Source organism: Medicago sativa, chromosome 2, assembly GCF_051527215.1.
Source record: "Medicago sativa cultivar Bolivia chromosome 2, Bolivia_mono, whole genome shotgun sequence".
NCBI classification, from domain to species: domain Eukaryota; kingdom Viridiplantae; phylum Streptophyta; class Magnoliopsida; order Fabales; family Fabaceae; genus Medicago; species Medicago sativa.
The window spans coordinates 76,336,614-76,359,495 of NC_140750.1; the positions used below are offsets into that span (position 1 = coordinate 76,336,614).

Sequence of the window (22,882 nt, forward strand, 5' to 3'; positions counted from 1 at the left end):
ATAGTTGGATATCACATTTGTAGGAAGATTTGATGTCCATAAAACATTTTTGTTGTTTATTAGCAGAGATATAATAAAATTTGAAGCTTCAAAACATTTCAAATCTCTATCACTTCCTAAAAAGTTAAATTCAAAAAAAAATTCCCTTGCTCTCACGATAATTGTTAACGAATTTGAATCCCATAATGAGCTAGTATTTTGGTCTAAGTACTGCATCTTTTATCCTAGCATATTGACCAAATAAGAAAATACCACCAGTTTCCTTCGATCATGTAAACAAATCTATATCATTCCCATAAAGAGTAAAGGAGCCAGAGGAAACAAGTACTACAATATATGATTTTATAGAACAAGTCGTGTACAACTACATTCCATTATCAATGTATCATGTTGGTCATCATCCAAGCAACCAAATTGATAAGCATCATAAATAATTAAAAACAAATATTACAGAGGTGACGGACTTCTCAGCTCAAAAAATAATTAAGCCGGTGATTTCTATGTCTGATTCTCCATTTCATTTGATTATATTCACCATGAGAGAAATCCACCTCAAGCAGCTAGCAACACCAACCTACATTGTAATACAAGGTCATAATCGTGACATTTTGGGATAGCACCGCGCATCACAGACGCTGCCTTTTCAGTCAGATAAACCCGCCTTTTCCTTTAGGTGCAGCTTGAAATCCATAATATCACCTTCCCATCTGGTCACTGTTTGATCAGCACACACCCATATCTCATGGGCCACCTGATTTATGAGCCTAAAATCATGACTAACCAGAACCATGCCACCATCCCATTCATTCAATGCCTCGGCTAACGAGTCAATTGTCTCGATATCTAAATGATTAGTTGGTTCATCTAATAGCAGCAAGTGAGGCTGTCTATAGGCTAACCATGCAAAGATCACGCGACTCCTTTGTCCATCCGATAAATTTCTCATAGGCATCACCTGTGCTTTACCCGACAATCCAAACTTCCCAATAGCTGCTCTCATCCTTTCTTCCTCATTTCCAGGGTACTCTTTTATCATAAACTGGAGAGCAGACAGTTCCAAGTCTAGTTTTTCAGTCAAGTGCTGGTGAAATTGTGCAATGCGAAGGTGATTATGGCGACGAACCATGCCATCTAAAGGAACCAAATCACCTGTCATAAGCTTCAGGAACGTGCTCTTCCCAGCTCCATTGGGTCCAACCAGAGCAATCCTGGAGTCTAAATCGACCCCGAAGTCAATGTTCTTGTAGATGAGATTATCAGGAGTGTAGCCAAATGTCACCTCCACAAACTGGAGAACAGGTGGGGGAAGTTTCCCCACATCAACAAAGCGGAAAACTAAAATTTTGTCTCTTACCACCTTCTCTGTAAGTCCACCGCGCTCCATTTTTGCAAGAGTCTTCTCTTTACTCTGAGCTTGGCGAGCTAGTTTTGCTGATCCATGGCCAAATCGTGCAATGTATTCCTTCATTGAGGCAATCTGCTCCTGCTCCCACCTGTACTGCTTCATCTGGTTCTCTTCCAGTTCAGCACGTGTCTGAACATATTGATCATAATTACCAGTATAGAACTTCAGCTTTTTGTTTTGCATGTGGATGATATTTGTGCAGACACCATTAAGGAAATCTTGGGAGTGTGAAATCACAACCAAAATACGGTCAAATTTCTTCAAATTCTCCTCCAGCCACACACATGCTTCCAAATCTACAAATATTTATTATAAAAAAAATATATATATGAACCCAGCTATGATATACGACCAAAGATTAGACTATAAGGACAGATGCTATGAAAATAAATAGCAAAAAACATTGCAAGATATGAAGGGAAACAGAGAAAGCCAATACATTGAATTTAGTCTGAAAGCATCATCATAACTAAAAGGTGACACCGATAACTACCCAAGACTATATCAGAGTACGAAGTCTTGAGAAAAATGTGACCTCCATAAAATTAGATGTTAATGTAGAAAGCAGAGACACAATACAAATAACGATCAAAGAAATAGAAGATGCAAGTGAATGGAAGCAGCATCCAAAGCACAATACAGCACAGCCCATGATGATACAAAGCATCAAAAGATATATTCTCAGAACTTGATGAAATCCTGCCAAATGTTTTATCAAAGCATACACCAAGAAAACTTTACTCAAAGCAACATAGAGGCCTGCCCAACGAACAAACTAGAACTAGAAGGGTTCAATACTATCCATGTCTTATACTTGATAGGCATAATTGAAACAACATATAAAGAACCCATGTGACCTTCAATTAAAAAACACGAGTCTGCTCGCAAAGAGAATCATCGCATGCAAATCAATGCATAAAACATGACAAGGTAAAAATGATCATTTAGTCACAAATGAAAGAGTTACTCTTTTCGGGGAAGAGGGATACCAAGGTGATTTGTAGGTTCATCAAGTAGAAGAATGGTTGGGTTCATAAACAGGGCTCGTGCTAAAGCAATCCTCATTCTCCATCCACCAGAAAAATCACGTGTCTTCTTTGCCTGCATCTGCTTGTTGAAACCAAGACCAAATAAAATTTCAGCAGCACGCTTTTCGGCAGTTGATGCATCCATAGCTTCCAGCCGTTCAAAAACTCGTTCAAGTGCTTCACCACCACCATCCTCCTGGAACATAAATAAATAAAGTGTGGACTAATCCGTAAAAGCAAAACAACTTGGGCGTAAAAGTTAAGATGTCAAAGTACTTAAAACATACCTGTGCTCCCAGAATTTCAGCTTCTTTCTCCAATTTCAACCTTTCCTCGTCACAACTAATGACAGCCTCCAACGCAGACATGTCAGAGGCTTCAATTTCCCGGCTAAGGTGATAAATATCCATGTGGTCTGGAATAGGAAGCTCACGGCAACCTATTGCTGTAAGTAGCGTAGATTTTCCACAGCCGTTCAATCCAAGCAAACCATAACGTCTGAAAATAAGTTAAAGAAAACACAATCACAAACAAATATTATAGTAAGAAATGATAACATCATATTCATAAGTCAGAAGATATAAATATGGATGACAATTGACAAACCTTCCATAATTTAGCTCCAACTCAGAATCAACTATTAGATCATGTCCATGGAAAGTAACTGATAAAGATTCTATCTGTCATCGCAGCATAAACCAAAATGTCAATAGAATACAACATTGATCATTTTAAATGCATTGACAATTAAATGTATTTATATGGTAGAAATATCCTTTTTATTGTTCAATATTGAAATATTACCTACCTCTGAAGGATTCATAAACAGAGATTTTGACATGGGCTACATGGTAGAAAGCCATTGCTACCAGCCCAACTGCTTGACTAGGTGTTCAAATACATGCACGCACCCACGCTAGCTACAATAATTTAGAAGTAAGACTACTATCTAAAGTGAGAATGTCTATGCCAGTGTCCGAAAATATGGGATTAATAATTAATTGAGAATCTGGGTATAATATCCAGTTCTCTCTTTTTTTCCAGAGATACAATGCAATATATGTTCAATACAAAAGTAAGCCAGATCATTTTCAATTGAAAAACCAAGACAAGAATTATGTTGAAATTTGAAGGACACAAGGAAAAATACTCAAACTAAACTCATTAGTTGAACCTAATACAAAAATTGATTTTGATCTAAACACTTCAAATTATTTTTCATGGTCTAATTTCAGTCATAATAATCAGAATTAGGTTTGAAAAATTACCACCAAGGGTCTGATGGATTCACTTACTTGAGTTTATCTACTAAATAAGCACTTATAAACCCGTTCGGTAAGAACTTATGAAAACAGCTTATGACATATTCATAAGCTCTCCAGAATAGATTATGAAAACAGTCAATACCTTAAAAGAGAAGCTTTTTTTCTTTTTTTGGAATGGCAAAAAGAAAACAATTTGACTTTCTTTATCGTGATATAAAAACAGCTTTTTATAAGTGCTTATGCTATAATCTGGAAATTAAGATGTTTATTGTAAGACCCGTAATTTTGTTAATAAAAGTCTATGACTTGAGTTTATAAAGGTTTTATTTATTCTTTCGTTTAAAAAAAAAAAAACTAACACAATTTTTGGTGCTGAAAAACGGGGCGTTACATTTATCCAATCAGGGCCAAAATGATTTCACTCTTCGGAAATCAGTTTCTATCTTTCTTTCTTCCAGATCAACTCTGTTCATTGTTTTACTGTTCAATATCAAAAGTTATACTAATTAATCACTTTCATTTAACCCTACAAAAGAACTAATCATCCATACATAACATAAAGAACAAATCAACAAAACAAAAACACCGAATAACAATTAATTAAATCTAAATCAACCAAAATTAAACTAATCAATAACACGATGATGAATTACTAACCTGAATATCCCTAGAGAGAGGATGGGAACAAAGTACTCCCGTGCATGTCCGATCAGATATCTGAATATCCCCAATTCCGTTAGCAACACTATCCACCGCCTTCTCCGACGCCTTTTTCGATGAAGCGGTGGCGGCGACCTTCCCTCCTCTCTTTGCAGCGGCGGCAGCCTTCTTCTGAGCAGCTTTTTTCTTGCTGGCTTCAGAAACCATCTTCAATCGTCTGCATGGAAACAAATAATTTCAACTTAATGATCATGTAGGAATTTCTAAACGCGCGTTTAAATTAAGCGCAAAAAAAGCTATAGAACATGCGAACCTGGAATTTGGAACGTGAGAAGAAGGTATAGATCTTGTGCAGTGGTGATGAGGAGTTAGGTTTTTTTTATTTTTCGATTTCTTCGTTTTTGTTGAGGTGGTGAGGTTTGGTTTGGTATATAGAGGTGTCAGCTTACACGTGTCACCACCAAGTTCAGTTACTTTTTATGTTTAGTTGAAATTGTGGGAAGAAAATTAAGAATGGAATGTTGTAGACAAAATGTACAAGTAACAACAAGAACAAGGAACATCGTAGTCAAAGGAAAAAAAAAGTATCTTGTGTGTAGGAAATTGGAGAATGAGATATGGGCAATATGGTAAGTAAACCTGTCACAAATCATTAAAATCCTTAAATCGATTCAATTTGTAGCTTTGAAGCAAATCGCGTTTAAGATTAGATCTGCGGTTTAGAGAGAGTTGATTTTGCAAGTTATCCAAACATCTATGAAATGGTTCATGTCATGTTTGGGATTGAAAAACGCACGTTTGGAGCTTGCAAACGTATAACCAAACAGATACTTATTCTTTAGTGACTATGTATTGCTGTGAGACCTAGTAGATGACGTCTCAAGTTCAAACTTGAAAATGCATGGTGTGTTGAATCTAGGTTGAATGATGTGGTTCGTGGAAGTTGGTAAGGCAACACAGACAAAAATGTTGGAGGTTTGTGCAAATAACTTGGTCTATTGGAGAAAGACTCACTAAAGCAAACTGAAAACCGAGATTGAAGAGTGTCGTAGTAATTTGGTTTGACGTCATGACCAAGGCGGATGCACGATTCTTCTTAGTTTGATTCTCTTAAAAAATGCATCACACATCTATTGGTGCAAGACGGTCTATATTGAAGGCAACACGCAAAAACCCATTGGTATTTCTATATCTCTTAATATAAAAAAAAAAAAAAAAAAATCATGCTTCAGTCAAGTCAAGGAAGAAGGTGAACTATATCTCTTATTTGGAAGACTTTGGTGGTGTGCAGGTAACTAATGACCCAAGTATGTGCAATATAGCTAAAGAGTAGTTTTGAGGAATTGTTCTAAGAACAGGCTAGTGTCCGTGAACCGATGGTTAGTGTAATCAATATGGTCATTGATGAATCAGATAATATGCAGCTTCTCATATCTTTTCAAATTAAAGAATTCAAAGAGGCAATATTTTCAATACAACCACATAAATCTCTAGAACCTGATAGTTTCAATCCAAGTTTTTATCATCAATTCTGGAATGTGTATATTCTAGACATCTTTCAAAAATGTTTTTTGTGGCTCAATAATGGCCAATTCCTTCCATCGCTTAATTCGACGAATATAGTCCTTATTCCTAAGGGACAAGAGCAAAAGACGATGAAGGATTAGAGACCTATAGCTCTTTGCAATGTGTTGTATGAGTTTCTTTTGAAAGTTGTGTCTAATAGGTTAAAGAATGTGCTCCATAAATACATCTCTGATAGCCAATCTACTTTTGTGTGAGGATGTTATATTTTAGCTAATGTTATGGTGGTCTTGTGTGAGGACGTTATATTTTAGCTAATGTTATGGTGGTCATCGAGATTGTCCATCATATGAAAGTCAAGACGCAAGGCTGTGAGTAGAGCTGTCAAAACGGGCGGCCCGGCCCGTTTAGGCCCGGCCCGATCGGGCAACGGGCTTTTTAGGGCCGGGCTAAAAAGCCCGGTTCGAATATGGGCTGGAAAATTGGGGCCCGAGCCCGGCCCTGCACGGGCTCCCGGGCTAACGGGCCGGCCCTGGCCCGTATTTTTTTTTTTCCTTTCAAAAATCAAAAAATAATTTTATTAAAATAAGTTGAAAATGAAATATCGAGGCAATCACTTGGATGTAATTAACATGGGTGTGATGTTGAACAGTTGAAGTTTATAAGTGTTGCACTTTTGCACATCTAATGTCACCAAAAAAAAAAAAACTAACATTAATACGATAAAAAAGGGTTCTTAATTGACTGGATATTATTTTATATTAATTATGAGACGTGAGTGAGCTTGCGAAGATGGTATTGTCTGGCGCCTGTGTGAGAACTAAGAACTGAATTTCATATACACACAAAGACAAAAAAAAAAATTATTTTTTGGCGGGGTTGCGGGCCGCCCGCGGCCCGACCGGGCTAGCCCTACCGGGCTCCGGGCTTTTTCGGGCCGGGCCAAAAAGCCCTGAATCGATTCGGGCTCCAAATTTTCGGCCCAGGCCCTGCATTTAATTCGGGCTTTCGGGCCGGCCCGTAAGGCCCGGCCCGTTTTGACAGCTCTAGCTGTGAGTTTAGTGTGGCTCTTAAGCTAGTTATTAGCAAAGCTAGCGACCAGATTGATTGGCTCTATCTAAAGGAGACTATGTTGAAAATGGGGTTCTCTCATCAATAGGTACAATAGATTATGAAGTATGTTGAGTCTGTACTTAATGATTGTAAATAATGAAATGATTGGCTTTATCACCCTCGAGAGAGGAAAACAACATGGAGACCTATTGTCCACCTATTTATTCATTATTTGATTAAACGCATTTTTGGCCCCCTATTTAAAAAAAATGAAGTTATGATCCCCCAATTTTAAAAAACAGATTTTTTTGTCGTGGTCAGAGTAATAAAATTAAAAATTCGTCTTCATTCAGAAATTTCATTATCATGTCGGATGTATAAAGGGTGGGGGATTGAATAGGGCAAAAAGTCGGTTTCATAATCATAAAATTAATTCCAAAATGTAAATAAACTAGTCAAGATTTTGAGAGAGAGAAATGATCAGGTCTTTCGAATCTTTTATTCTTCATTATTTAGTAAATTGCACATATTCTCTACAATTATTCTTTTCGTCTCATGATAATTAACAAAATAGATCTGATCAATCTCTTGATTCAAAACCCTCTTATAAGATTACAACCCCCTAATCTCTTAGGTGAGTCCGTAATCTTTGAAGGCTTTACTAAACGTTAATTTCTTATCATAATCTAATAGTTTGGTATCTCTAAAGTGAACAGTTTGATTGAATAGTATAATTGGATCGTTTCAACAATTAGTGTTAATAGTCAATTGATATTTGATTTCATTTCATATGTGATCGGGTATAAAAAGCATTAAGAGCAAATTATACTGAATAAAGACTATAATTGTAATTGCATCGAATATAGTGTTTCACAATTGCATGGTTCAAACAACTAGAATAAATTCATCTCAGACATAGTCACAAGTAAATTAACTACTTATCGATAAAGCACAAATAATTAAATTAAAAGAAGACATTACATGTAATAAGGACCAACTATGAGTTGGATGACAAACCACCACGAAAATCGTTGATCTTATGCTCGAAATAGCCTCTGAATCTCCAAGAAAAAGAACCCTTTTGCTCAAAATTTTTGACCTTTATAGAGCTAGTTCTATAACATGCAAATCGTGTCACATTATGTAGAAATTGTGGCACGATTTCTCATTAATCCTACGTGTCTGGAATCTTAACTGCAGAATTGTGCCACGATGTTCCTAGAGCATGACATGATTATCGTGAAATTGAATTTTCTCTCTTGGCGCTCTTCAGATCGTGCCACAATACTCCTAGACCGTGGCATGATATTTCTAGCGATGACATGATGATTGTTAGCACCAAAAATGTGTCAAAAGGACCATAATTCATAACACATCGATAATACTTCACTTCTGATTTGTCTTGATCTATTTCAGTATCTAAACATTGTAAAATTCTCTAAAACTCACTAAAAAGACATGAAAATGAGTAAAATAACATAGCATGATAGAGTGTCATCGGGTCTCCCTATTTTATTTTATTTTAGTTTTGGTCCCTCCCCTCATGATGTGGCCAATTTTTATGACATGACAACAACTATGTGGACATATTTTCATTATTATTTTATAAAATATTTTATTAATTTTAATATTTAAATATTTTGTAAAATAATATATTATTTATGAATTAATCATTTTCTAATGTATTAGTTGAGTATATTATTTTAAGGGTTAATAGCGTTTTACCCCCTATAATATAAGCCACTTTTGGTTTTGCCCCTTGTAAAAAAAAAAAATTGGATTCCATCCTTGTAAAATCAAGATTCTTCATAAATAGACCCTGACCCATCCAACTCATCAGATTCGTTGATGCGGCGCTGATATGGCACGTTGACTCAACATTTTTTTTATTATGTGACAGTGTAACTGTATAATTAATTTTATTTTTCATTTTTTTATTAAATTGGATTAAATAAATAAATTAAAAAGTATGATTAATTAATTAAAAAAAAGAAAAAGAAAACCCATAATTCATGAAATAGAAAAATCTGGATTTCTTCCTCCCTCTTGGTTCTCTCTCTCTGCTTTCTTCAAAGTTTCGATTTCTCTCTTATCTCTCGGCTCCCTCTCTTATGTTCTTCCCCCTTCTCTTCTTTCTTCAAGAAAAACCTTCAACTTATGATTATTTGTTCCCTTATGATTAATAATTGGCAAAATTACTCTTTTTTTTCCCTTAACATAATTTCAGATAACATTTTCGTCCTTTATCTTTTTATTTTCCGATTTCATCCTTTATGTTACAATTAGGTAACACTTTTGTCTTTTATCTTTTTCTTTTCTCGATTTAGTCCTCTATGTTATAAAATGTCAACATTGTTGTCTTTTTTTTTTTATCAAAACAAAATAAGAAAAGTTCATTAAACTCATAAACAAACTCAAATCTTCAGCATACAAACATAATAACTCAAAATTCATTGAAAAATCCCATAAAAAGGATAACAATGTTGACATTTTCTAACATAAAAAATTAAATCGGGAAAAGAAAAAGATAAAAGACGAAACAATTACCTGATTGTAACATAAAGGATGAAATCAGGAAAATAAAAAGATAAAAGACGAAAGTGTTGCCTGAAATTAAGTTAAGGAACAAAATGAGTAATTTTGCCTTAATAATTTAAATTACTGTTGTGGTGGTGTTGTTCCTATTTTAAAGGAATTTATAATAAAGTATAAGGGATAAAATAGTAAATATAAAAGTTTAATGAAGGATAAAAGTTGGAAGTGAAAAGGCGACCATAAAATTATGTATCGACTTTATATATATATATATATATATATATATATATATATATATATATATATATATATATATATATATATAGGTATGGATATGTTATAGAAAAAAATATAGGTATGGATAACAATATATAAATAAGATAGCCTATTTTAGGTTGAATTTATGATTGTTCCAGTTATACGTTTTATTTAAACTGTTGTAATTACAATTTTATTTATATTATAATATTATTTAAATTTTTAATTAACAAAATTTGTTAAAGCCCACTATAAGAAGAATAAGAATTTAACTAATTTTAGTTCTCGTGAGTTTAGTTCTGTTGGTAAGGACAATGCATAATATATGTAAGGTCCGGGGTTCGAACCCCAAACACCACCAAATAAGAAGAATAATTCAACTACAATATGAACAATATTAGTTAATTTTTTTTAGTAAATATGAACAATATTAGTTAAATTTTTTTATTGTGCTATATTTAAAAAAAGAAAAAAAAACAAATGTGATATAATACATATACAATTAAACACAACAAAAAAAGCGAAAAGATATACAAGTTAGTGTTTGTCTTGATGCTAGTGTCTTAATAATTAGCAGGTGATTGATATTTTTTAATCGGACAGTTTTATTCATGCAAATCAATGCGAGTACATAATTTTATTCTTGAGAACATTAATACTGAAAACAACATCTTCTGAAACCACCTTAAACAGGACAACACGAAACATAAACATCATATAATTTTCTCTCCCAAATCCAGAATCAAAATCAGATGTCTCTTCAGGAAGCATTACTTTGCTAATGTCTTTTTGGAACAAACTTACGAGCCCATATATGTTTCCCATTGATAAAAAATTTGACTTTAGAATGCCCTCTCAAAATCATATCAATATCATCCACCTTATGCAAAACAATTCTAGCGAAAAGTGCTTGTTCATTTGGTGCAGTTTTTTGCATAAACAAAGCCTCAATACAATCTCCATAAACCATAGTAAAAAAGTTCTTAACTTCCCATTCTTCAACATGACACCCTTTTGAAAATGTCACAAACAATGTCCTATCTTCCGCCGGTATGATTTCTCCTCCTCTTCCTCCATTGTTGTTGTTTTGTTGTTGCACAATTGTATCATCAAACCTAACCGAGCCGAACTGCAGATTCGTCGGTCCAATTGAACCAAACCAAAAATTGTTGTTCTTCATCATTCTATGCGTGATGTTTCTCATTATCGCTTGTTGCATGATGTCACTTAATGCTCTCATACAAACTTCTTGTTCTGTTTTCACCACCCCTCGAATTGCTTCCACACGATTCTCAAGAAAGAATTTTAGAGAGATTTCTTTGTCCATCAGGCTTTGAAGAAGTGGAATATCATTTTCTTCATAATATGATTTTTCGATTTGGGAAGTGTTATTGTTGTTGGTAATACAAGTGAGACACATCATTGATTCAACAACAATTTCATTGATCAAAATAACAGGTAAAGATAAAATCTTTTTCACAACATTTTGAAAACCAACTCTTTCCAACCAAAGCCACATAGCAAGCAATTGTACAGACTTATATGGATCACGAGAAAGGTTGGTGACAAGGATTTTGTAGAGGTCTCTGTCCAATTTGTGGAACAGGAGAAAATCCTCTTGGGAAAGAGTGAAAGAAAGTGAAGTATCCATGGAAGAAAATATGAAACAATGCTATAGTAATTAGAAAACAAGCTAGTTATTTATAAAAAAGAAAAAGGTACAAAAATATTATATCGTAATTTTGCCGAATTGACTTTGTGTTTTTTTACATTAAATGTTCGTATTTTTATTTGAATAATTTATTACGTAATTTAATGTCAATAAATTAAAACGAAAAAGATGTTATTTTAAAAAAAAAACTAAATAATTTCGTCAACGCAATTAAACTAAAATAAATTTAAATAGTATAAAACTATATTAAATTAAAATTATCATCTAAAACAAAAGAGAAATAGTTTCACACATATATTTAAACCCATTTTAGTAATTATACGTCTAAATGTAAATTTATCAATATCTGCATTTTGATACCAACATTATACTTATCTATAAATTCTTATATTTGTAATAAACTATACTTATCTTTTTCAATGAATCTTTTTCAATGATACCAACAATATAACAAATACAATATAAATTCTTATATTTGTGAATGACACCAACAAAATAACATTTTTATAGTCAAATTTGCTTAAGTGTACAATTAAAAGGAGAAAAAAATCAGTCTGAAACAGTCTACTTTCTTCATATATAATATAGATAAACTTCATTGAAAACTCACAACACCCACTAACAATCACACACTAACCGACTTTAGTGTCCCTCCTCCCTTTCCACCACCCCCGATCAACCTCACTCCAACCCCTCCCTTCAACCTCAAAAATCACCTTAATAACCAAACTCTTTTAACCCTAAATTGTATATTTTCTAAAAATCAAAAACCTCAACCCAAATCTAAAAATATAATATTTTAACTAATCAACTTAGATAAGTGAATCGGTAATCTAGCTCAAAAAAAAGTGAATCGGTACTCAAACACTTAGTTTCTTTGGGACCGATACTTTTTTATTACACGATAAAACCATGCACTTGAGAGCTCATCAAGTTTTTGGCACCGTGGTCGGTACTAGTTGTTGATATTGATAACTTTTTTTATCTTGATTAAACTAATTTTTTCCCCTCTTTTAATTTTGTGTTTTTGTATTATTTTCTTGTTTGGATGTTAAGAAATCGTAGTCTTTTGTGTCAAAAAAAAAAAAAAGAAATCGTAGTCTTTGGGAAATTGTTAAGCAAGTTCCCGAGATAGAGATTATTCCATCTACAAATTAAAGAAGAAAACAATAAAAGTTGTGAAAATTACTGAAGATCGTGCTTTGAAAAATTGTGCTGCTCCCTATGCCATAGAACCACACTCTAGTATCGTTCACTCAAATGTAGAAGCTAACAATTTTGCAATAAACCTTGAACTTTTCATTATGTTACAAGAAAAAGGACAATTTTCCGGTTTGCGAATGGATAATCCGAACCTCCATTTATCTATTTTTCTTAAATATTATGATACCACGAAAATATATGGAGTTTCTATTGATACCTTGAGACTTAGACTTTTCCCTTTTGACTAAGAGATGAAGCTAGGGCTTGGCTACATTATGAGGATTTCCATTCCATAAAAAGCTGAGATGGTTTAAAACAATCTTTCCTCTTTAAATATTTCCATCCATCAAGAGTTGCTCGATTAAAAAATGGAATAACCATTTTTTCACAAAAAGATGGAGAGTTGATATATGAAACTTGGGTAAAGAGTTTCAATGAAATTATTAGTTTATGCCCTCCTCGTGGGTTTAAAAATGGTTGATAATTCATACCTTCCACAATGAACTGCTTCACACAACTAGGCTGACGGTGGACGCGTGTGCCAGAGGTTCCTTGATGAATAAAAGCATAGAAGATGAATTCTTCTTCCTTAAAGATATGGCACAAAATTTATATCAATGGTAATATGAAAAGTTATCCTTCCAAAATGAGGGCATATATAATTCTAACCTTGCATCGAATGAATATGGTAGTATTGTTAGTCAATCAACCGTCGATTTTCCACAAAGTTCTAAGGTTGAAAGATTCTTAGAAAGTGTTGTTGCAACTCAAACTAAAAAAAATGGTATTTTTGAGAAATCAACATCCAAGATAGAAAGGTTGGAACAACGTGTTGTTGGTGTAAACCCTAGAGGCTAGGGGTGTTCGTATGATTTCAATTTTTGTGCCACTGTATATCTTTGATTGTTCTGCTTTTTATTCTCACATGTAGGGACAAATCACTGAGCAAATTCATCGTGTGAGAGTGAAGCAGAATTCTTGTTGCCTCAATGCAATTAAAATGTAATTACAAAAAAGAGCCAAATTATTTTTTACATGGGGAATTTATGTTACAAAACTAACATTAGTCAAATTAGTGAGTACAAGTTCTGTCTGACTAGTTCCTTTTTTTATACGGAAATTAGTGATTGCAAAGTTGAATAGTTGTAGCAAAAACTTAAAAGCAAACAATTCATATAGTGCATTTGCATAAGAGGAACCATGTTACAAAAAAATCAATAGTAGAAAACTAGTCAAAGTAGTGATTACAAGTTTCATGGTTTTATGCATCACATGGATCATAGTATGAGAGTCTCAAATTTGTTATAAACCTAACAAGCAATATTGGTTAACCAACCACAAAGTCTACTTGTTTCTAATCCAACCTAAAAAGAGAAAAAAGAAAATAAAACCTTGCTTGTGCCCTAAGTCACATAACAGAACAAGCATTAGGATTTTCATCACTAAACATTTGTGGTGCTTCCTGCATATGCATCATTTGAACTTGTCCATAGTTATAACCTTCATCAAATCCAAAAAAACCACCATATCCATAACCATTACCATAACCATAACTAGGTTGTGTCAAAACCTCCTTTTTTGCAATGTTTTCACCGCCATTTCCCTCACCCTTTTTCTTTCCTCCTCCTCCTCCTCCACCACCTTCACCACCTTTCTGATTATTCTTCTTGTTACCACCATCATTCTCTCCTTTCTCTTTCTCTTTCTCTTTCTCATTCTCCTTTTCCTTCTTAGTAGGGACCACCTCAACCTTCCTCTTATACCTCTTCTTCAACTTCTCCACTAAAACTTTCATATCCATTGTTCCCTTCACAATTACTATCTCTTTCTCCTTATCTATAGAGACATCATGAACACCTGCACCCAAATTCCATTCCAAAATACATCAACACACAAAAACCAACACCATTTTCAATAATAATTAAAATAAATTACAAAAATATATATTATAAATTTATTCCTTCAAAAAAAAATATATATTATAAATTTATAACATAAATCACCTTTAGATTTCAAAACAGTTTTGCGAATCTTTTCGGTACAACCTTGACAGTGCAGCTCCAACTTCAAAACCGCGGTCATCACCGGAGGCTATTCCAATTTCATGTTCATCCATAAATTAAACCAGATAAATTAGCAACAAAAAAAAATTAAATTAGATTAATAAAAGATGTAAATAATAACAATTAACAGAGAAAATGAAATTACCTCTATAGGTTTTTTGTCTTCCTGTTTATTTTTGTTCACATTTTCGAATTTGTTTTCCTTGTCTTTTTTTGGAACCGGAGAAATTAGGTCGACTTTCTTCTTTGTTTGAATAGAAAGTTTATCTCTGAGTTTTCCAGCGTCGACGGTTCCAGTGACGGTTAACTTTCCTCCCTTACCAATATCAAGTTTCTCGAAGCCTTCAACAAGAAGGTTCAAGGCTTCAGTTCATAAAAAAAAAAAAAATAAGTAAATAAAAATTAATGAAACAGTTAAAAAATCGGAAATGTTGATGAATAATTTTGGAATGAGAGAGAAACTAGCAACCTTCGAAACCTTGGATGAATTTGACGATTTTGGAAGAACAACCTTCACAATGCATGTCGATCTTCAAAACGACGTTGGTTGGTTTCGTTTCATTCTTATTCTTATTCTCGTTCATATTGTTGTTGTTATTGTTGTTGATTATGTTTTTGCTGTTGTTGTTGTTGTTGTTCTGCTTCTTCTGCGTTTCAATCTTATTCTCGTTGTTGTTGTTGTGCTTCTTGATCAGCATTTCATTGTTTTGCTTGGTGTCGTTTTGAGCGTTGTTCTTTTTCTTCTGCGACATGATGAATGATAGTAGAAATGCGCGAGCGTGAAATGAAAGAAACAAAAACAAAAATGATGATGATGGTGGTGGAGGGAGTGGAACGGTTACAGAGAGTAGAGAGGTTAACACAGAGCTTTAAGAATTGTGTGAATATGACTGGACCCCACCATATACCACGTGTCCACGTTCAACTTTCAACGTTTTCTACTTCTTCTTAACCTCTTAATTTCTTTTTATACAGGACAACATAATTCTAATGAATTTAATTAGAAATTAAAGGATGAATACAATCTATCTATAATCTAATGTCAAAATAAAACTGAGAACTGAGATTATATATATGCTTACATTTGTTAGGGACCTCCGTCAGATTAATCTGTGGCACTACCGTCCGTTATGGGGTCTGTTTTCCTTCCCTCCACCTTGGCGGGAGGCCCTCGGGACTTCGTGGTGTTTCCTCGTGGTTGTCCAATATTTCCCTTTTGGGTGGAGAGAAGGAGGCGACTAGAGATTGGTTTTAAGATGGGGTGGCGAGGGTGGTGGGGGATGGTCTCTCGACTCATTTTTGTCACGACCCGTGGTGTGGGCCGTCTATCCTTAGAGTTAGGTTTAGTCTGTTGTTTCATCTTTCTCTCGAGGTGGACTGGAAAATGGGGGCGTTAGGTCACTGGGAGGGGGGAGTCTGGGTTTGGGATTTTTCCTGGAGGAGACCCATCTTCATCTGAGAATTGGATCTCCTTGTTGATCTTCTCGTGGTCGCGGCTAGGCTCTCGAGGGTTGTGAGGGAGGATAGGTGGTCTTGGGCCAGTAATCCAGAAGGTCGGTATTCTGTGAAGTCGGCCTACTATAATCTTATCAAGGGTCTACCGTTGACTAAAAAAATTCTTCAACTTGTAGTCCTTCAAAAGATTTCGTCCACACTCTTGGATCTTGCTTTAAATCAAGTCATGTGTATCTTTTAGATTTTTGAATGAATTTTTGCATGAATATTTATAATATTATAAGAATTTCTCCGTAAAATTCAAAATTTTAACCAAATATAAATTAAATATGAATTTTTAAGTGTCAAAAAAAAAAACTTTATATACTTTATATTTAAGTCATGTTTTGTTAAAAAAAAAAAATTATTTTGTTTTGAGAGATTCATATAATATTCTCAATATGATGCGGAAAAAAAATTCAAATGATACACATTAGTTGATTTTTTTTCAAGGATACACATAAGTTGACTTAATAGCTGATATAAATAATGGCGATGAAATTTTTTTGAAAGACTAAAAGTCGATGAAAAATAAAATAAAATGAAAAGTTGAAATATTTATAAAAACCAAAAACATATTTAACCTTTAAAACGAGAAATAATTGTACATGCAGGACTACAAATAAAATGCATTTAGGCACACACATAAAAATATTTATCATTTAAAATAACATATTATTTAAGTGTTTCTTCTTTTACCTTTTCCCAATTGTTAGAGTGTGCTCAAATAAAATTATTTATGGTTGTGATCAAACAAATGTTCCTCCTTTGAAAACAAAATATAGTCGTACTTTTTTTTTTTTGCGACGTTGTTTATTGCATTTCATATAATATGTTGAATACATGTAGAAACACTTGAACACAAGATAAAGATGAGTCTGCTCTTGAACACAAGATAAAGATGAGTCTGCTCTAACACGAAAGCTTGTTTTCAAACAAGCTCGACATAGTGGATTTTACAAAAATTAGTCTAGTGGCTTGAGCTCACACATTTTAAATGTAGAGAAGTGAAGTGTTCGGGATTCGAACCCCGACCTCTGCATATATGCAATGTCCCTATACCAACTGAGTTAAGCTTACGGAACCATGATGTCGCTTTAATAGCAAGTGAAAATTGACTATACGCATCTTTAATGCAAACCCCCATATACCTACATTATTATGATTTATGATGGGATAAAAATAAAGTATCAATGTTTCACTTGTACATGCCAACAACTGGTTTTCTATAGACAGCCAGTCAAAATTTCTTTTAATTCTGTCTATTGTTACAATCTGCAACCTTAAATGTGGATTTAAATTTTTTTTTGGTGGTTTTTTTGGTGGTGGTCGGGGTTCGAACCCCGGATTACATTTTTTTTGTGGTGGCCGGGGTTCGAACCCCGGACCTTTACTTTTTTTAATGTGGATTTAATTTAATGTGAATTTAAATTTTTTTTTGTGGTGGCCGGGGTTCGAACCCCGGATTAATTTTTTTTTGGTGGTGGCCGGGGTTCGAACCCCGGACCTTGCATATTTTTTTATGCATTGTTCATACCAACTGAGCTATGGTCACGAAGACGTGGATTTAAATTTTTAATTGACGTTTAATATTTATAGATTAGAGAATTTGAAAGATGGTATCACTGAGTTCGGTGGTATTTGTATTGTTCTTGCTTCATTTGTATCTTCAAACATTGTACCCCATGGTGCTCAATAGAGCAGTCATTGTGCGTGACTAAGAGAGGAGAAGAGGAAGTGAGTAACCAAAATTCTGAGTTAGGGTTTTTAGTGAGCTGAATAAATTGGATAATTTAATAATTTATTTTCAAAAAATGGTCAACCTAAATAAAAGAAGGGTCTTGTTAACGAGTGCTCCCGGGGCACTCTTTAAGGATTCCAAAAGAAGAAATTATTTTATAAAAAAAGTCAAATATTTCAATTTCCGATGCATTGATTACACATATTTTCATGATAAGTTACCATTTAAAGGCCTTAACTAGTGCCCCGGAGGCACTGGTTAACATTTCTTATAAAAGAATAGTTTATTTCTAACAAAAAAAAAATGGTTTTTTGATATTTCAAACGGATCATGCCAAAGCTTAGTGGGTTAGTTCGGCCCAACCCATTTTTCGATAAGGCCAATTAAATTGGGCTAAAACGATACGATTAATTTTTTTTCTTCAAATTGTTGCTTTTTAGCCCCTTTATTTGCTCTTTATCCTTAAAAATAAAATTTGGAATATATCTTCCGAAGTCTTTAAAAACATAAAAAATGTTGTTTCAAAGTTATCTTTAGAAGGTTTGTAAATTTGTGGGGGCCAAAAGAGCAACCATATGTTTTCATGTTTTTTTTTTAACAAGCTAAAATGGATTATATATTAACAACACCAAAGTTCTCCCTAGCGTAAGAAGTGCGCAAAGAGAATTAAGAGAACAAAATATCACTTACAGAAAAGGATGAAGGGAAAACACACAAAAACAACTAGAGGGCTAAACCCAAAATATTAAAAGGATTAATCCATCAATGGTTAAGATCAAAACCAAAGATTGGACTTTTTGCATCCAACCAAAATACAAGTTCTTTGGGACAAGTATATCTAGGGCAACATTATGTTTTTTTTTTTAAGTAGTTCAGTAGCTATAATTCAACTCTTAAGATGAATAAGTGGAGAATCTGAGTTTTAAACTCCAACTCTGCATACTGCAACATTTTTATCAACTTAGCCATACTAAAGTGACACGCTTTGTAACTTTTATTTGTAATGATTTTTCATGTTCAAATTTTACATTCGGTGACCAATTTTAGTTCTTTTATATGTGGTAATTGATTTTCTTTTTATTGATTGGACTATATTATTAATTTTTTTTTTGAATTAGGACTATATTATTTAAAAAACAACTATCTCACAGTTAAGACAAGATTGTAGCCCTACTAAAAGAATTGGAATAGCTTATTGTATATTTCTAAGTTCGTTACGTTCTTTGTAAAAGAGATAGAGTTTGTATTGAAATATACCCCCTTGGTTTCTTCTTTTGCATTTGAGTTTACCCATTTTGAATTCCAAAATGAGGTATTTTTTAACTTGTAGATGTCTCAATAATGGAAAAGAGTTCTTGTGAGCAACACTTCACATGATATTTGGTAAAGTATAATAACTAGAATTTTATTTTGGAAGCACCGTTATATATTGCATGATTTACACTGAAATTATCCTTTTTTTTTTTTTTTTTTATGTTGTTGTCACTTGTTCTATGGTCTTCAAATGTGTTAGAATGCATAATATATTAAAGGAGATTATTATGGTCCTCATTGAGGGCTTGACTAGGTTAAAGGAGATTTTCAAATTTTACAATTATGTCATTGCTATCAAAGGGTATATTGCAGTACGATTGAGATTGTCAATATATTAACGACCTTAGAGTAGATAATTCTTTTGTTGACTATTAGCAAGAATGGGAGGTACAACCTACAAGTGATGTGAAACTTGAAGTTATTCATGAACCACCATTGACGGTGACTTTTATCCTCCGGTGGATGCAAATTGCCTTTCATTAAGCGTTGTTTTTTCTTATACTGTCTTTTTGTAACAAAAGAAAAATGTCTCTTTTGAGATGGTTGAATCATATCACATTAATATTAATTATTCTATCCATGTAATTTTTCTTTGAATTTTTATCATTATAGATTGCGATGTGACCCATTAACTAAATATGTGATATTTTCCGTTAATGTCACATTGTTATCACTATACGAACTAAGGATTAATTTTCCTATGAAATTTATCACGTGAAATAATTTGTCAAAAACTAATCCTTCTAAAATTGCAATAACCAATAATTTCATCATCGAGATAACTTAAATTTCATAATCAAATTAGTTGTAAGAAGTTAACAATGATGTGAGATCAGATGCAAAAATGATGTGCCATTAAACGTGTCACATACTAACTCACAAAAATTAATAATAGGGGTGGAGATCATCTACAGTGAGAAGTGTATAAGTTAAATCACAAGCATACATTTGTTTTTGGTGTAGATAGTTATGTGATAAAAAACATTGAGCGGTTGAGATTGTCATTGAACTCTCTCCAATTAAATTTTCATGGGAGAGGATCATGTCCTACAAAATTGATAATTGGTTGGTAAAATTTAACTTAATGATAATATCGATATTGTTAGATTAAACATGTTCATACTTGGAACATGTACTTGTGTGTGTTAATGTGCTTAGTAGTATTATCACTTCGTCTAATAACAAGAACAAAATAGGTATTTATTTATCCAAATAAACATAAATCTCAAAATTGTAAAATGTGATTCAACATGAGTTCTCTAATTTGTTAATGTAAATAACTGCAATTCATTTGTTAATGTCTTTGTGAGCTTAGCTCAGTTGGTATGGACAATGCATAATATATGTAAGGTCGAGGTTCAAACCCCGCCAACAAAAAAAAAAAAAAACTTCAATTCAAATCAAAAATTAAAGTTGTGTAGTGAGTTACATTATTGACCCTATTCTATTTCAAGAAAATGTAATATGAAAGCAACGTTGTATTATGGTACTTGTTTGGAATGCAAGGGTCGTTTTCCTCACTGTTTACTTACACCCACCGAATACTCACAGGCAGAACAGACATATATTCATTCATATCAAGTGATGCCAATGTACTTTATATTACGTGTCATTTTTCCATATGTTGAGTTATCAAATCCCACGTGCTTGTCATGTTTGTATCACGTGGCCTTATGACCAGTTTGTTTGTGGCGGACAGCCGGGTGCACACCACTTTCAAACTTTTTCCATTACAAGACAAAACTTAAAGTTTAAGTGAGATCCCCAAATCCTTATCTTCTCATAATCCAACCTCTAATCACAATTATTAGGTGTGGTTTCTTCTCAATGCTTTTGATACTATTGATTTCCTATTTTATTCGGAGTTGTTTTATTTGAACAATCAGTTGAACGACAACTTATGGAACAATATAAATTTACAAAAAAAAGTAGGTATTAACATAAAAATCAAAACAACAAAGAAATAAAATAAAAATAGGGTCATGTTAATTTGTGCCCTAAGGGAACATGTTAAGGAACCTAAAGAGAGCAATTTTGCATTGAAAAACATGATAGTTTAACTTTTAAGAAATTGAATGCACAAATTTTAATACGTATATTTCTATAATGAGTTCCTTAACATGTGCCCTTGATGACAAAAATTAACATTTGCCATATAAATATAACGTGAATATGAGAAAAAAATTGTCACAAAAAATGATTGTACAAATATCATTTCTCTTTTATTAGAACAATGACATTACCTTTATTTTTCATACACCTGTTTGACATCCAATATTTGTTTTTATCTTTTTCATTCCGCCGCATCAACAACATATCACATTTAGTTTCTTTGGCTGTGTTTGGTAACACAAAAAAACTAGCTTATAGCTTGTTGAACTAGCTTATAAGCTTGTTTTGATAGAATGAGACGTGTTTGGTAAAAAGCTTTTCTAACTAGCTTATAGCGTTTTTTGAGCTATTTCAAGTAGCTTTTGAGCTTTTAGCTTGTAGCTTTTTATATTTTCTTCCAATTTTAACCTTTTATTTTATTTTATTATAATAAAAAAAATACCCACAATCTTGTGGTAACTGTCCACGTTACCCATGTCATATATTATGGTTTCTTTTTAAATTTTCTTGTTCACTTTTTTTTTGTTTTTTTGACCTTGTTCATAATTCATATAATAAATAATTTTATATAAAACTTACAATAAATAGTGAAGCAATTTTAAAATTCATAAAAAAATGTTTTGTTAAATAAAAAATATCAGTTAAATTTATATATACGTTTATCATTTTAGAGATGAAAATAATTTGAAATATATTTAAATCTTTAAAAAGAAATACGTTAAGTAATAAAAATTATATATATCACTTATATTAAAAATTAAACAAGCAAGTCCTTTTATGTCATTTTATATTTATCAGTCACTTCAACATCTAATTTTACCAAACACTTTTAATTTTAATAAGCTAACTTTTCAGCTATAAGCCATCAGCTATCAGACATCAGCTATAAGCTAGCTTTTCAGCTATCAGCTAACTTATAACTTATTTTTACCAAACACACCCTTTATCTCTTGCACTCTTAAGATATCAAATGATTTTGGGTGTACATCAATCTTTTTTCATTTTATTATATGTCACTTTAAAAGAAACATAACTTGTAATAAATTGCGACAAATTATATGCTACATTACAACGTCGATGAAATGTTAATGTTGTAATGTATAAATACCGATATGCTTAATGCTTTTTTAAAGGGTGTATTATTTGCATATTAAAATACCGATATCTTATGAGTGATGTTAACTTGTATTATAAAGGTATATATATATATTTTTTGAATGGCGTATTCTAAAGGTATATGTTAAAGAGCTTAACAATGAATAAAATAACAAGATTTATATTGAAAATCCTTCACAAAAAAAAAAAAGATTTATATTGAAAAGATAAATATTTAAAATCTTTTAAGATATAAAATGTATAATTTTAAGATATATTTAACTTTTTAACCTATGTCATAAAACTATAAGTATGTTTTTGTATTGTGAAAATGATAGATGTTAGGGTAAATATATATCATTGTTTTTCTTGTCAAAAAAAAATATATCATTGTTTTTTTTTAAAGATATCGATGTTTGTTTTGAATATAGAATATTAAATCTCTGTCCTCGTGAGCTTA

The 22,882-nt window shown here is 32.7% G+C and overlaps 2 protein-coding genes, 1 non-coding gene and 1 pseudogene across 5 annotated transcripts; all 4 read right to left on the reverse strand.

Annotated features, from left to right (window-relative positions):
- Positions 1 to 325: 325 nt before the first annotated feature.
- LOC146950851 (ABC transporter F family member 1-like) lies at positions 326 to 4,761 on the reverse strand. 3 transcript variants are annotated; one of them, XM_085746812.1, is made up of 7 exons: positions 4,672 to 4,761; positions 4,356 to 4,575; positions 3,242 to 3,349; positions 3,040 to 3,113; positions 2,721 to 2,931; positions 2,395 to 2,629; positions 326 to 1,701 (listed from the first exon to the last, which is right to left on the reverse strand). In XM_085746812.1, the coding sequence occupies exons 3-7, from the start codon at positions 3,272 to 3,274 to the stop codon at positions 644 to 646; spliced, it is 1,611 nt and encodes a 536-aa protein (XP_085602938.1). In that variant the 5' UTR covers positions 3,275 to 3,349; positions 4,356 to 4,575; positions 4,672 to 4,761; the 3' UTR covers positions 326 to 643. The 3 variants fall into 3 exon arrangements, with proteins under 3 accessions (XP_085602938.1, XP_085602936.1, XP_085602935.1); XM_085746810.1 differs by having other exon boundaries at positions 3,242 to 3,353; XM_085746809.1 differs by lacking the exon at positions 3,242 to 3,349.
- Positions 4,762 to 10,346: 5,585 nt separating this feature from the next.
- On the reverse strand, positions 10,347 to 11,379 carry LOC146950852 (uncharacterized; annotated as a pseudogene).
- Positions 11,380 to 12,963: 1,584 nt separating this feature from the next.
- On the reverse strand, positions 12,964 to 13,071 carry LOC146950853 (small nucleolar RNA R71). The gene has a single exon (XR_015029540.1). It is a non-coding gene; the product is annotated as a small nucleolar RNA R71 (small nucleolar RNA).
- A 688-nt stretch (positions 13,072 to 13,759) lies between these two features.
- On the reverse strand, positions 13,760 to 15,513 carry LOC146950854 (Heavy metal transport/detoxification superfamily protein). The gene is made up of 4 exons (XM_085741580.1): positions 15,136 to 15,513; positions 14,812 to 15,029; positions 14,607 to 14,694; positions 13,760 to 14,460 (listed from the first exon to the last, which is right to left on the reverse strand). The coding sequence occupies exons 1-4, from the start codon at positions 15,416 to 15,418 to the stop codon at positions 14,012 to 14,014; spliced, it is 1,038 nt and encodes a 345-aa protein (XP_085597706.1). The 5' UTR covers positions 15,419 to 15,513; the 3' UTR covers positions 13,760 to 14,011.
- Positions 15,514 to 22,882: the final 7,369 nt, after the last annotated feature.

Coding starts and splice junctions, on each gene's coding strand:
- LOC146950851 (XM_085746809.1), bottom strand. CDS start 4,565: ATGGTTTCTGAAGCCAGCAAGAAAAAAGCTGCTCAGAAGAAGGCTGCC. Junction 2,932..3,039: donor TTGGAGCTAAATTATGGAAG/GTTTGTCAATTG, acceptor ACTTATTTTCAG/ACGTTATGGTTTGCTTGGAT. Junction 1,702..2,394: donor TGAACCTACAAATCACCTTG/GTATCCCTCTTC, acceptor AAATATTTGTAG/ATTTGGAAGCATGTGTGTGG.
- LOC146950854 (XM_085741580.1), bottom strand. CDS start 15,418: ATGTCGCAGAAGAAAAAGAACAACGCTCAAAACGACACCAAGCAAAAC. Junction 15,030..15,135: donor ATTCATCCAAGGTTTCGAAG/GTTGCTAGTTTC, acceptor TATGAACTGAAG/CCTTGAACCTTCTTGTTGAA. Junction 14,695..14,811: donor AAGACAAAAAACCTATAGAG/GTAATTTCATTT, acceptor AAATTGGAATAG/CCTCCGGTGATGACCGCGGT.